A 15,386-nucleotide genomic window follows, 5' to 3' on the forward strand; every position below is an offset into this window, starting at 1 on the left:
GAGAAAATGGGCTGTAGGGAGAGGACAGTATGAAAGAGGATGTGGTATAGTTACCAAAAGAAGTAGACTTCAGATGTGTAGGAAGTGAGAAGCATGTCAGCAAGCTAAAGATCACCAAGATGTTTCACAAGGGGCCAGGGAATTTCCAGGCACAAACTCCTTTGTTTTCTCTTTTTTATTAAAATGGTATTTGGCAGCCACAGAAGATTCTACTGTGCAGGTAGAAAAAGGCCCTTTGGGAAAATTGGTTATTTTAAATGTTTATTTCCGGGATGCTGTTTCAAAAGATGAACATTGTGTCTCGCTGATGAGCCATCTCAGAAATAATCTGACAGATAGTTCTCAGCATTTAAGAATACAAGGAAGTGCATATTTTTAAGCTGTCATCAGTCAACAAGTATTTATTAAGTGCCTAGTAATCATGAAATTATTATAACATTTCAAATTTAAAATAGCCTGAGGTAGAGGAAAAAGGTTAAATTTCTGGAATAATTTGAAGAATGTAGCATAGAGAGAAAATGGTAATTTAAAAACATAAGGCTTTCATATTTACAAGTATTACCAAAGTGAAAAGTGGGATTTTAGATTCTGCTTTTAAAGCATTTTTGAAATTTTGTTGCATCCTGAAAGCATATTTCCTGTGTTCCTTTAGCCTTGCCATGTCAATAATGATTATGTAAGTTAGCAAAAACAGTTTCTTCTACTTAATGTTGAAAATGTTTTCAGATAGTTGCGCTATAATTCTTTTTTTTAGCATAGATAAACTGATGAATTTATTTCAAATTTTTATTAAATACTAATATGCACAATATGAGATGCAGTATGATGTAGTAAACAGGGTAGGCCTCTGAGTCTTCTGACCCATTTTAGCTATGTGACCATGGACAAATCACTTCTTAATGCCCCAGGAAAATTTTTAAATTAATTTTCTCTCTCAACCAGCAAAAATCTTCCTCTCCTTCCTATTTCCTCCTCCATAGTGAAGAAGGAAAGAAAAACAAAATCCCTGTTACAAACATGTTGTAAAACAAAACAAACACCTGCGTTGGCCAAGTTTAAAAAAAAAACAAAGAGTCCCATTCTACACTCCGAGACCTTCACCTTAATCAGGAGGTGGTTAGTATATTTCGTCATAATTCTTCTAGAAACATGGTTAGTCATTACACTGATTAGAGTTCCTAAGTTTTTCAAAGTTGTTGTCGTATAAATTGTTCTCTTGGTTCCATTCACTTCACCCTGCATCAGTTCATACACATCCCAGGTTTCTGTGGAACCTTCCCCTTCACATTTCTTACAGCATAATAGTATTCCATCACATTTATATACCATAACCTATTTCCCAGTTGGTGGGCACCGCCTCAGTTTCTGTTTCTTTACCATCACAAAAAGCTGCTATAAATTATTTTTGTATATCCTTAGAATTTGTTTTGCTTAAGGCTAACCCCTCCTTAAGCAAGGAATAGTTTACTTGTCATATCTATGGAGAAGGGAAGAATTTATGACCAAACAAGAGATAGTGAACATTATGAGGTATAAAATGAATCATTTTAATTATATTAAATTAAAAGGTTTTGTACAAACAGAATCAGTGCAACCAAGATCAGAAGGAAAGCAGAAAGCTGGAAAACGATTTTTACAGTAAGTGTCTCTGATAAAGGCCTCATTTCTCAAATACGTAGAGAACTCAGTCAAATTTATAAGAGTACAAGTCACTCCTCAATTGTCAAAGGATATGAATAGGCAGTTTTCAGACAAAGTTATCTGTATAGTCATATTAAAAAATGTTCTAAATCACTATTGATTAGAGAAATGCAAATTAAAACAACTCTGAGGTACCACCTCACACATGTCAGATTGGACAGAAAAGGAAAATGAATGTTAGAGGGGATGTGAGAAAACTGGGACACTAATGCACTGTTGGCAGACTGATCATGACACTGTTGATGTGAACTTATCCAGCCATTCTGGAGAGCAAATGCCCAAAGGGCTATAAAACTCTGCATAACCTTTGATCCAGCAATACCACTACTAGGTCTGTATCCTAAAGAGATTTAAAAAGGGGGTGGGGAGCTTAGCTTGTAGTATATGATTGTAATGGAATACTATTGTGCTATAAGAAATAATGAGCAGGATGATTTCAGAAAAACCTTGGCTTACATGAACTGATGTAAAGTGAGCAGAACCAGGAGAACATTGTACACAGTAACAGCAATATTGTGTGATGATCAACTGTGAAATACTTTGCTATTCTCAGCAATACTATGATCCAAGACAATTCCAGAGGACTCTCAATAAAAAATGCTATCCACATCCAGAGAAAGAACTGACAGGAGTTTAAATGCAGATCAAAGCATACTGCTTTTCACTTTTTTTGTGGGTTTTTTTTTCTTTGGTTTGTGACTTCTTTCACAACATGACTAATATGGAAATATGTTTTGCATGATTGTACATGTATAACTGTTTACTCTCTTGAGGGGGAGAGGGAGAGAATTTGGAACTCAGAATTTTTTTAAATGAATGTTAAAAATGTCTTTACATGTAATTGGAAAAAAAATCAAATAATATTTTTTTTAAAAAGACTAATCCCTCCTTCAATCTACTCTCACTTATTCCCCAATCTCCCTTCTCCTTATACTTTCCTGTGTTTCCCTATTTAGTGAAATGTGGTTTTGTATCCAATTCTGTGTGTACATTCTTCCCTTCTTTGACCAGTTCAGAAGATAATGACATTTAAGTGACACCTTCTTCCCCTGTCCTTTCTTTCTTGTTTGTATAGACTTCTACTTGCATACACAAATTAGGATAATTTTCCCTAATCTTCTCTCCCTTTCTTTGCTCAATATATTCCTCTTGACCTCCCTTTCTAGTCTTCTTTTAAGATCATTAAGACATGATAGGGTTCAGAGGGGATACATGTATCATCTTTCTATATTAGAATGTAAACAATTTATCTTTGTTTAGTTCCCTATGATTGTTTGCTCATGTTTACCTTTTTATTCTTCTCTTGATTTCTGTGTTTGCAATTCATAGTTTCTGTGCAGCTTTGGTTTTTCCTCAAGAATGCTTGAAAATCCTCTATTTCATTTAAAAGTCCATTTTCCCCCCTAAATATAGGATCATACTTAGGTTTGTTGGGTACATTATTCATAACTGTAAGCGTGTGTGTGTGTGTGTGTGTGCGTGTGTGTAGTATTTATCTGTATACTTTGCCTTCTGGAATATTATATTCCAAGCTCTCTGCTCCTAGTAGTGGTGGCTGCTAAATCATTTGAGATCCTGACTGTGGTTCCTCAGGATTTGATTTCTTTCTTTCTGACTATTTGTAAAATTTTTTCTTTGACCTGAAAGCCCTGGATTTTGGCCATAATGTTCCTGAAAGTCTTCATTTGAGGATTTCTTTCAAGAGGTGACTGATTAGTAGATTCTTTCTCTATTTACTTTTCACTCTTGTTCCAAGAGATCTGGGCATATTTTTAAAAATAATTTCCTAAAATACGTCTAGGATCACTTTCTGATCATGGCTTTCAAGTACTCTAGTAATTTTTAAATTATCTCTCCTTGAACTGTTCACCAGGTCTGTTGTTTTTGCTATGTGAGATACTTTACATTTTCATTTTCTTCTCCTCCTCCTCCTCAAGCTTTTAGTGTTCTCAGAATGGTCTCATCCAGGCCAAAGTCTGATTCTCTTTCTCCCTCCTACCCCCCACTCCATACCCCCCCCCCCCGCTCTGGTCTAAGATTTTCAAGTTCCTGACCTGGGTTGAGTCTGAGCAGACATGCTTGTTTTTTTGCCCCATTTGGAGGTCCAGTAGACTGCCACTTCAGGGTGACAGAACTATAGATTTTCCTTTGATTTTGGATTCTTGTCCTGGCTATTCCTTTTGAGTTTTCCAGTTGGACTGGAAGTTGGAACTGAGACTGCTCCTGGGATCAGAAGCACACACCTGCTACTGCTTGCTTCTGAACTTGCTCTTTGTTTAATACACAGTCTAGCGCCTACAACTACTTCTCACCTTGGAATGATGCCAGTAGAAGGGTCCTTCCTCAGTCTCCCTTGGATATGTGACCTGGAATTGGTCTATGAGCAACAGAGCTGCCAGTTGACATCTGTTCCTTCACCCTTTACAAATTTAGGTCCCTTTGTGCTAGATCTAAGTGCTAGATTTCTTCTTGACCTGGTGCTCCTTGTGCTAGCATATTCCTACGTGTGCTCCTGGCTAGCCCCCATCCCCAGTATCCTCAGTCATCTCTGTCTGTGTCCCTGTGCCAAACTGTGCTTTGAAAAAATGACTCACAGTTATTCTTTTTATATGTTTCCTAATCAGGACTGAATCTGGTGCATTTTCTAGATCAGTTTGGAGAATATTGTCCTTCTAAAGAGAAATAAATGTTTTCCTATTTTCTTATAAAAATGTGAGCAAATGAAATTTAGTCCCAGTTTCAAAGGTCTTATATTCTAATTAATACTCTTCATAAAATGGTAATTGTTACTAAGTCCTTTCAAATCAAAATGAGCTTAGATTGGAAGTATAATTTAGATCACTATTCTTCCTGATGTGGATCTAAACATTTGTTTCTAATAATACCTATAACATATTGGATTATATATTTCTTAAAATGAAAGGTCATTTTGAAGGGATTCCAAAATATGTCTTATGCAGATATGTAGTGTCTCCATCAGAACTCTTAAAAAGGAAAAATTCCAGAGCCACGCTGTATTTTCAGAATTCCCAAGCCAGCTATATTCATGACAACATCTCCGTGAAAGGTCAAGAGCCAATAAATTTAGCACTTCCTGGACAGCTTTTTAGCAGCTTGAGACCAACTGAATGGGTGATATTTATACCATAGACTTTTCAAAATGGGTAGATTATAGAAGAATTTGGATATCTGCCCTTCTCTCGTTGTGTTTAAATGCTCCTAACGTGCTTTATGTTGATAGAATAATAAGTAACTAAACTATAATAGAAACCAATCTAGTAGTATAGTTCGTGTTGAAAATTTATTTGTTCATGGTAACTTGAGAAGGAAGAGAGCCCAAGTAATGAGGGGGATTAGGAAAGGCTTCCTGTAAGTGATGGTATATGAGCTTATCCTTGAAGGAAGCTAGAGGGTCTAAGAGGCAGAGGTGCCAAAGGGAGTATGTTCTAGATGTGGGGGGCAGCCTATGAAAGGCATGGAGGTGAGAAATATGCTGAGTTTAGGGAACATCAATAGGCTAGTTTTGTTGAAATGTTGAGCGTATGAAGAGGAATAATGTGCAGTAAACTTGGAAAGGAAGGTTGGAGCCAGAGTATGAAGTACTTTAAATGCCAGACTGGAGGGTTTTTAATTATGTCCTAGAAGCAGTAGGGGACTACTGAGGTTCCTTGAGCAGAAGAGTGGCATAGTCAGATTTTTTTCTGTAAAGAGCTATGACATGAAAGTCCTGGGAGGACAGAGTAGAGTCTTTAGGAGGGGTACAGTGGGCATTGTAGATGTTGCGGAAAGGTCTAGAGAGATGAGGTTTGAGAACAGCGGGTCACTGGATATCAGGCCTGGCCCATGGAGCAAGGAAGCTATTTTCTGAACTTAAATGTGCTGGCATTAGTTCTTTCAGGCTACAGGTGTTAAAAGTGCAGTGGAGAAAGAATTATTTTGTACATATACTAGCCTGGGAAAGTTAATAGGCTTCCCAGAATAATTCTTTTAGGTTTGCCTTACTTGCCTGTAGAATCTGGCCCACCTGTCTGTCATTTGTTCTCAAGACTTTTTTTTTTTGGTGAGGGCAATTGGGGTTAAGTGCTTTTAAGACATCTTTTTGAGGTTGATAGGCATATTGCATTCATTTAACACATAATGAGCTTTTGCTTATTGTTTAACTCCTAACAAATTAAATGATTTGGGGGGAAGCAAAAGGAAGACATAGAAAGAGTTCAAACTCTAATTAAATAGAACCAAGATGCCTAGAGAACAAATATAGGCAGAATATTAAGAACTGCATTGAGAATGTCCTAGAGATTAATAGGGGTATACAGCAAGAGGAACAGAAGTACTTTTTTAATGGTATTTTATGTTTTCCAATTACATGTAAAGACAATTTTTAATATTCATTTTTTATAAGATTTTCAGTTCCAAATTTTTCTCCCTCCTCTCTCTCCTTTCCCCTCCCCCCTCCCTGAGACATTAAGTAAGTAATTTTATATAGGTTACACATGTGCAATCATGTAAAACATATTTTCAAATTAGCCATTTTGTGAAAGAAGAAACAACAAAAGGGGAAAAAAACTACAAAAAAATGAAAATAATATGCTTTGATCTGCATTCAGACTCTATCAGTTCTTTCCCTGAATGTGGATAGCGTGAGTCTTTTAGAATTGTCTTGGATCATTGTTTTGCTGCAAGTTTAGCAAGAGCTAAATCAGTCATAGTTGATCACTGCACTATGTTACTGTGTTCAATGTTCTCCTGGTTCTGAGGAGCCTAAGTATTGACTAGATTTAATCACAGGATCTCTGGATTGGAAGGAACTTCAAAGACCATCTCCCCTGCCTTGTACCTGCATAAGACTCTTTTCTGCAACTTTCAACATGTGGTCATCAGCCACATCACCACTGCTTTCAGTAATGGATGAAACACTTTAAATATTATAAGTATCCTTCAGAATCTTAAGAATAACAGAGTTGGATAAAGCTGATAGGAAATCTTGCTATTTCTGGGGTTTTATTGCTGTGCTCTATGGATAATTATAAATGGAAAATTAGACATGGTTTCTGGTAGAGCAGCCCGAGTAGACAATATAACTTGAATTTCAGTGAGGTTGATCATTCTTCAGCAGAGAAACTCAGTCCTTTTGTAGAATAAGGACCTGATGGGGTTATCTCAGGATCGTCGAATCATAGATTTTTAGAGTTGGACAGGACCTTAGATAGAAGTCACTGTGTTTCTAGATACTTAGAAAGGTAATTTACCATAACAATAACAAGGAAAAGATTAAGGGGGGTAAATTAAGAAATGGAAAAAATGAAGCAAAATATCTGTAGGATCTTGATGTTGAATTTCTTGCTATAGTGAGATAGCCTTACAAGGGAGATGGTTGAGAGGCCAACAGGCCATGTGTCCAAGCCAAGAAATGATTTCTATTTATCATAGGAAGTAGTCCTGACCCATAGTTAAGAAGGAGATGATCAGCAATACAGGGACTTTCCTTCATTTTATTTCTCCAATCTGGTGCCAAAAGCTTCTTGAGAAAGCATTCAAAACTCTGTCCAAGCTTCATGATAGAGACTGACTGTTGCCATATTTCTTCCTAATAATTGCTTCAAGGGCATTTCTGTATTTCCCTTCAGTCACCACATTCCCTAGCATTTAACAAAGTATAACTTACAGTAAAAGAATAATAATAGAAAAGATCTGTTCTGTAGATTTCGAGAATGCGCCTTTGTGACACTTTCCTTTCTCACCAAGAGTGAGAAGGGAATGCTGTTTGCTGGTGCCTGGCAGCCCCTCTCAAAGGGAGGACAAGAAGTTCTTTTTTGAAATGTTTGATTTCCACAATTTCTGGCCTGTGGGAACCCTGGCAAACTACTGTTTTTTCTTGTGTGTATTCTCTCTTTCAGACCTTTTTATGTGGAGCCCACAAACATCATCAGTGTGACTAATGACACTCCGAGGATCAGTGACCATGCCTCTGCCATGAACAAGCGAATTCATTACTACAGCAGACTCACATCTCCATCTGACAGGGCACTGGTGAGGGGCGAAGCCCAACTTTCTGATAATATATTGAAACAACCATGGCAGCACCCACGTGGTTGCCATTCTGGTCGAACTTTGACCTAGCCAGATGCCAAGGGCAGCATTAGAGAAGGCTAACAGGTTTTCTACTCACTCTGTCTGAAAATTGCTCTGGCCTCTGCTCTGAAGAGCAGTAGCCCTAGAGAGCCTGAACTTCATCCAAGTTATCCCCAATCCCAGGGATCCTGGGAAAATATTTCTGAAACCCCAATAGTACCTTGGGTCTTTGATGGACCGCAGTTCTGATAAAAGTTGTAACTCTTTTTTCCCTAATTGTAAAGCTATAGGGAGCCACCTCACATTTTGTGGCAGGTGAGTTTTTTTTTTTGTTTTGTTTTGTTTTTTTAATTTTGAGGGTTTTATTTTGATAGGGAGAGGGGGAGAGAAGAGGTAAAAACTCAAGGGAAAATTTGAATATTTTTTTCTTTTAGCACTTTTTCACATATTTAGAGTTTTTTGTTTGTTGTTTTAGAAACCTAAAGGATGGCTTTCTCATAGAATAATCACATTAACTATGTTAAGTGATATATGAAAACCTGGGAATTAAAAAGAAAAAATTGATTAACAAATCTTTTTTTCTGATGATGGAGATTAAGTTGGAGTGGAGAGGTGACCAAAATAATTATTGAGGGACAATTTCTTCCCTTATTTTTCTGGGCCTTCATATTGCCAGTTGAGGTGGGAACTCCCACGTTCACTTGATCTGATTATAAAGTTACCTGAACTCATGAGGCAGGACAGAACTAGTTTCTTCTCTCAGGAGCCATTATGGACCTCCTGAGGGTGCTGCTGTTGGGAACAGGCCCTAGTTTTTCATAGGATGTACTGGCTCTGAATGCATAAGATTTAGCTTCAACTAAATTAACCTTAGACCCCGAGTGCATAAACCATTTGACTTAAGTACACTGAGCCTTCCATGTGTTGGTTAACAAAGGAAGCAAAGAAGAGAACATGGTGGTGTGCTTGCTTTTATGAACTTTTCCCATCTGTGACCGAGTTTCCCAAAGGGACTTCTATCTCAATCACACTGCTTTGGGTGCAGTGAAAGTTTACAGGTCCCCAGCAAGAGCCACCCCCAGAGATCTTTGAAGAACTTGGCTCTCAATACCTGGAAGAAGTGGTAGCAGGACCCCAGAGAATACCAAATAGAGGCACAGACATTCTCCCGGAAATTCTCAGAGCCAGGCCCTAACGGTCCCAATTTGGGAAGTAAGGCTGGAAAGGGAATAAACAAAACAACTGATGATAAAGAGCTAATAGGCTGCCAGGAACACCCAAAATACATTTTCCAAGGTTGTGAGAAATGTTAAGTGTGAAATATATTATGGAACAGTGACATTTGGTTATATTTTTACTTGCATAATTTCTCCCTTTTTCCCTTATATTTTTACTTTAAATAATGAAAAGAATAAAGTTATGTATTTGGTTGGTGACATGCCCTGGACTTTCCCCAAAGCAACCACAATAGCCTTGTTTTTGTGCTCAAACTTTCCATTTCTTCCAAATCTGCCTCCTCCCCCTATCAGTTTCTTCTGCTCCTTCTCTTCTAGTCCTGTCCCAGACTGCCTTCTTCTCCCCTACTCACTTCACAGGCTGGGGTAGTCAGTTTCCTACTTGAAACAGTCCAACTCTAGTGTTCTTTTGTTCTGTGGTTAAAAGTAGCACTTCCCAGGTCCAAGAACAGTGAGGGAGAGGCAAACATCTGACCCGTTTTCCCAATGTCTGCTCCCCAAAGAAGCTGAGTTATCTCAGTTGTGGTGTCCTAGGCACACATCCTTCCTTTTTTACCAGATAGTGTAAACATCAGAGCACATAGCCACCTGCTGTCATGCTTCAGAGGAATTAGCTTCTCACACTCTAGTTCACATAGATCTCTTCATTCTTTGAAATTCTTAGTCCGTATTCCATACAGCTGTAGTCTATACCACTCACTCACACTTTCTTCATCTTCTCATTGTTTTGTATGTTACCGAGTTTGGAGATCACAGGAGCCTGACAGAGAAGTTCCAGGATCCCACTATTGCTGGCACCAGCATACCCATAGGGTCTCTCAGAGAGAGTATTCTTAGGGATGCAGCCTCTGCTGATCCTGCTCCTGACATGTCACTACCTCCCCCAGGTATAGCTGGGCAGCTAGGCAGTGGACAGTGCAAGCACACATGCTTGCGTGCTTGTGTGTGTGTGTGTGTGTGTGTGTGTGTGTGTGTGTATGTGTATGATTCCGTAAAAATAAATAAACAAGAGACTGGTAGGTGGCACAGTGGATAGAGCACCAGCCCTGAATTCAGGAGGACCTGAGTTCAAATCCAGCCTCAGACATATAACACTTACTAGCTGTGTGACCCTGGGCAAGTCACTTAACCCCATGGCCTAGGCAAAAAAAAAAATTAAACAAAAAGAAAGTTAGGCACATAGGTAGATAACCACTTTTTGGAGTATTAGAATATAAATTAAATAGACCAAAGACCAGAACCTTACTAAATGCAGTTTCTTCCTTTCTGGTGATTCTGAATCTTGTAGTGTCCAGTATTATGAGCTTTAGTTGTCATTGTACACTGCTATAGATAGAGAAGACAGAGGATGGACTCGATGTTAAGCTCAGCCTTCCAGAAGAAGCCTTTCTAGTTGCTTTTTTAAAAAATTAATCCCTTATTGTTGTTAGTTTCTTCTTCATAAAAGTGAAGGGAAAAAAATCTAACCAGTTGTATGTTCCAGGGGTATGGATTCCAGGTAAGTGTTGACTGTATATATGCTGTGCACACTGATTTCTCTGGAACCACACTTCTCATTAAACCAGGTTCTCTCATTTAACTTGAAAAAGAATATTTTTAGTTGGTCAGGACTACATGGCATCTATTTGTGACTTTTTTTTTTTTAGGCAATTGGGGTTAAGTGACTTGCCCAGAGTCACACAGCTAGTAAGTGTTAAGTGTTTGGTCTGAGGCCGATTTGAACTCAGGTCCTCCTGACTTCAGGGCCGGTGCTCTATCCACTGCTCCACTTAGCTGCCCCTATGGCATCTATTTGTGAACAATGTACTGGCCAGTGTTCAGGTATTCTGCTGCAGAATAAAGAAGTCTCATGGCACAGTGGCTCCTGGGCAGCTTACGTTTATTTTATTCTGTTCATCTGTTTGCCAGATTGCACCTGACCATGTGCTTCCAGCCCCTGAAGATCTCTATGTATACAGTCCACTGGGTTCTGCCTTTAAAGTGGAATGCTATGCTGATGGTTCTGGTAAAAACACCAGTTTGGTTACAATGTACGTACAGCTGTTTTCGGGAGACTTACTTAAATTGTGTAAGAATGAAAGTTAGCAATGTGTTTGTTTTGTCCAGATCTATTATTTCAGTGTAATAGGGAGCTCCTAGTAAGGAAACTCCCTCTACAAAACTCCCCCCGTTTCTGAACGTTACCCTGAGAAGTTAGGGCACTTCTGTGGCTATCACAAGCAGATGTTGAGAGGGAGCATTTGGACCAATTCCAAAACCAGGCTTCTTTCCATTAACACCGTATTTTAAATTTACTTTTAACTATGATGACGTACAGAACCAAGTTCTAGTTTCTCACTGCCATTTCTGTGCTTTTTTCAGTTTCATGATTTGGAATACTATGATGGGAACATCTATACTAAGTATTCCATGGGCAGTCAAACAGGTAAGGTAATTTTTCTGTCACCTTTTGCTTAAAAAGAATTTTTTTCTTTGTTCTTAGAGTTATAGTAGAAATTTTATTAACTTTGCATGATAAATGTTAAGCAATATAATTAACTGGTTAATCAGTGTTTGAATTCCATTCTTCCAAGGGTTCCTGGGCATTTAAAAAATGCATTTTTTTAATGGATATCTGTGTGTGTGTGTGTGTGTGTGTGTGTGTGTGTGTGTGTGTGTGTGTGTGTTTACATGACCAGAACATTCCCTAAGAAACAATATTTTTAAAGGAAAAAAAGAAAAGAAAAGAAATCAGCAAAACTAATAGACATTTTTTTAAAAGTCTGAAAATATGTGCAAAGTACAACACCTATAGACCTCTACTTCCACAAAGGTGTGGGATAGGTTATGTTCTTGTATCACTTGAAGCCATGCTTGTTCTTTGTAATTCTACAACATTCACTTTTGATTGTTTTTTGTGGTTTTTACCATTTATATTATTGCCTTTGTTGTAAATATTGTTTTCTCGGCCCTCCTTACTTTGCTCTGTATTAATTCATGTACCTCTTTACTTGTTTCTCTATTCATATTCTCCATTTCTTACAGCACAGTGATATTCCATTCCATTCCATTCCATTACAAGTGCAGCCCTTGGACTGAATCCAAATTTCACAGAACAAATCCTTTGATTTGTCCTGTAAAACTTGGACTCAGTCGAAAGGTTGCCCTCAAAGATCTAGAAGGCCACACGGTTCCTTGAGGCTGCAGGTTCCCCACCTATGGCTTCAGTTGTTGGGCATCCACTTTATTTCCAATTCTTTGTTGTATGAAATAGTGCTGTTGTAAATATGGGGACTTTCTTCTTATCAGTGGCCTCGGGGTATAAATCTAGTAGTAAAATCTCTGGGTCAGAAGATATGGATGTTTTAGTCTCTTTATTTGCATAATCCCAAATTACTTTCCAAAATTATTGTACTAATTCATTTCACTAACAATACACTAGCATGTCCATCCCTCCAACAGTAACCCCTTCTTTTGGAATCTTTGCCAGTTTGCAGTTCCTGGACATTTCTAATAGTTCTGGGGTTATATAATCATGGATCCATGTGATATTTCTTGGAGATTTATAGTTTTGTTTTTTCTCTTATAATTGTACAAATAGTTTCATGCTCATCTGAAATGTTTTTTGCACTGTATTTTACAAGTAAAAACATTTTTGTGTTTACACAGGCTGGATTTACCACTGGAATCTGTATCATCATTCTGATGGGTCTTTTAACACTTTATTGCTGCTACAGAGTAGTAAAATCACGGACAATGATATGTAAGAATCTGACCCAATGAAATAGATCACTGATTGGGTATTAATCAGTCATTAAGCATTTATTGATGATCTGCCATATCCCTGAAGTTCTCATTCTGCAATCATTAACTTTTATTTTTACTGATTTTTAAAAATTTTTAGGTCACCTACATTTTAAAAAAATGTTTAATCAATTGCTTTTTATAACGTAGTTTTTTCTCGCTAACTATGCCCATAGAGACTTTTCCTTATAACAACCTAAAAAGCAATTAGTCAAACCCAGCTGACATGGGGATCATATCTGACAGTATAAACAAAATTATGAACCCAAAATATACCACCTCCCTACCAACAGAGAAAAAATTTTTGTTAGATGAAAATGTTCAATATGGTAGTGTCTGCCATTGAAATGCAAGGAAGTATGTGGCTCTTTGCAAAATGTACTCATTTATTTGACACCTTGGACAAACAATATCTGAAAAATCCAATGCAACCATTATGATGATGATTATAATAATTGTAATAATAACTCACATATCATTAAGGTTTACATAGCACTTTACAGATACTGTCTTATTTAATAATCAAGTTATTTACTAGCTAGTTGAGGTCTCCTTTCAGAGTTCTCGGGAAGCTATAAATAAAGGCCATGTGGTTTCTGGTTTCACATTTTGCCTAGATTTTGTGGGGTAGACTGAATGCCAGTTAATTTTAGTATTCCTATACAGTTATAGAATTATCACCAAACATTTATAAAGTTTTCATATTCTAAGACTATGCTGAATTTATTCTTTTTTCTCTTTCAGTTTGAAATGTGACTTGGACCTGAGTTGATCATTTTGTAGTATATAAATAACTGAATACATTTGCTAATTTGTTTGCCTCTGGGTGCTATTGCAAGGACAGAATTATTTCTAAGGGCTTATTTATTTATTTTTACAATTTTTTAAAACATTTTAATTTAAAGTTTTGAGTTCCAAATTCTGTTTCTCCCTCTTTCCATCCCCTCCCCTCTCCATGATAAGGCTTATTTATAAGAGCTAAGCACAGCTATCAGGACAAGACAAACAAGAAACTTCTTAGAGATACCCAGGTTCTTCCATTATTATAATTCACTAGATTCTACCCCTTGATTTTCCTTAGACTTCTTATTAAATTGATGTCTTGATTATGGATAACTGTTTCAGGTCCTTTTACCAGGGTTGTTGTCACCAAACTCTGTCCAACTTCTAAACTTTATAGGTTTCATTGCTAGTTTCTCTTCCCAAAACATTGACCTGCATAGTGTTGTTAAGCATCTCTTGAATAGCAGCTGTATTTCACTACAGAAATAACAAAATTTCAGTAAGTGAACTACTTCCAGGATATGTTGTAAATGTCAGTTTATTAGACACTGTATGCCTTTCAAGGTGGAAAGGATGGTTGGGACTTGTATACTTTGTTTAAATATAAGAGACTGTCCTTTAAAGGAGGTCTATTGGAATAAATGTTTCCAATGGAGAATAACCCAGTCTTTTGATGAGCATTTTGAGATACTTTAGGAATAAGAACTACTATGTCAATATGAAATATTTTACTTAATCTGTCCATCTTACTTTTTTCCCTTTGTCTAGCTTCATTAGATACCACTAACTGGGAATTTCCAGATGTTTGCAAACATTATTTTGGCTCCTTTGGTCAGTGGTCTGGTCTACTATTCTCCCTAGTATCTCTCATTGGAGCCATGATAGTTTATTGGGTGCTTATGTCCAATTTTCTTTTCAACACTGGAAAATTCATTTTCAGTAAGTAATACCTTTTATTCTTATTTTTTCTTCTGTTAGTACAATAGTAGTACATATGGTATGGTATAATGTAAAAATGCTGAACTTGGATTCCAAGATGAGTTAGAATTCCACTTTGACATTTACTAGCTGTGTGTCATTGGGCAAGTCACTGAACCTCTCTAACAACCAGTTTTATCATCTGTAAAATGAGGTTGATAATATTTGTAGAAATGATAATATACCTCATAGGTTTGTTTTAAGGTTTAAAGAACATAACTTCTCTGAAGTGTTTTGTAAATCTTAAAGCACTATGTACATGTCAGGTACTGTTCTGCCCTCAGGAATATAGGGAATGTAGGATAATATCTCTTTTTTACCAAGCTGCTTAAAAAAACCCATTTCAGCATATTATCATAGGATTGTGATCTTTGAAAATGTTTTTGACCTTACATTGGACTCACATCTTACACAGTGATTAGGTTCTAAAGTAAGACAAAATCACAGATAGTCACAGTTACCCTTGAGGTTCCTTGAAGTATCTGGCTTTAGACTCCTTCTCACCAGAACTGGCTGATCCTCTTGTTGGGAGGTTGGAGCAGTATGTAGATGCTCAGAGGCTTTTCTCATACTTTGTCATAAATAGACACATGATTAAAATTCATATGTTCTAGCTGTAAGTTTAATGCTTCTTCTGGCTTCACTAAAGCCTTCACTTTTATTTAGCTAAAATGCCACCACTTTCTCATTCTGATGACATGTGAGTTAAGAGGAAAATTCCTCTCCTATAACTCATAGGTTACAGTGGGGAGGATGCAGAGCTGAGCAAGTGGTCAAACTGTGGGAAAGACTTTGTTTCTAATACTTTTGTGTGAAATAAACAACAGCCCACAT

The 15,386-nt window shown here is 37.3% G+C and overlaps 1 protein-coding gene across 1 annotated transcript in view; it reads left to right on the forward strand.

Moving 5' to 3' along the window:
- The window catches only part of SLC38A9 (solute carrier family 38 member 9), a 91,809-nt gene that overhangs the window by 17,302 nt on the left and 59,121 nt on the right, over positions 1-15,386 (forward strand). Inside the window, 5 exon segments of the mRNA XM_078153196.1 lie at positions 7,599-7,731; positions 10,917-11,038; positions 11,370-11,433; positions 12,657-12,750; positions 14,343-14,513. Coding sequence (XP_078009322.1) covers positions 7,599-7,731; positions 10,917-11,038; positions 11,370-11,433; positions 12,657-12,750; positions 14,343-14,513 — 584 coding nt within the window.

The sequence above is a fragment of the Phascolarctos cinereus genome, unplaced genomic scaffold (assembly GCF_003287225.1).
Source record: "Phascolarctos cinereus isolate Bilbo 61053 unplaced genomic scaffold, phaCin_HiC Scaffold_4;HRSCAF=312, whole genome shotgun sequence".
Taxonomy (NCBI): Eukaryota; Metazoa; Chordata; class Mammalia; order Diprotodontia; family Phascolarctidae; genus Phascolarctos; species Phascolarctos cinereus.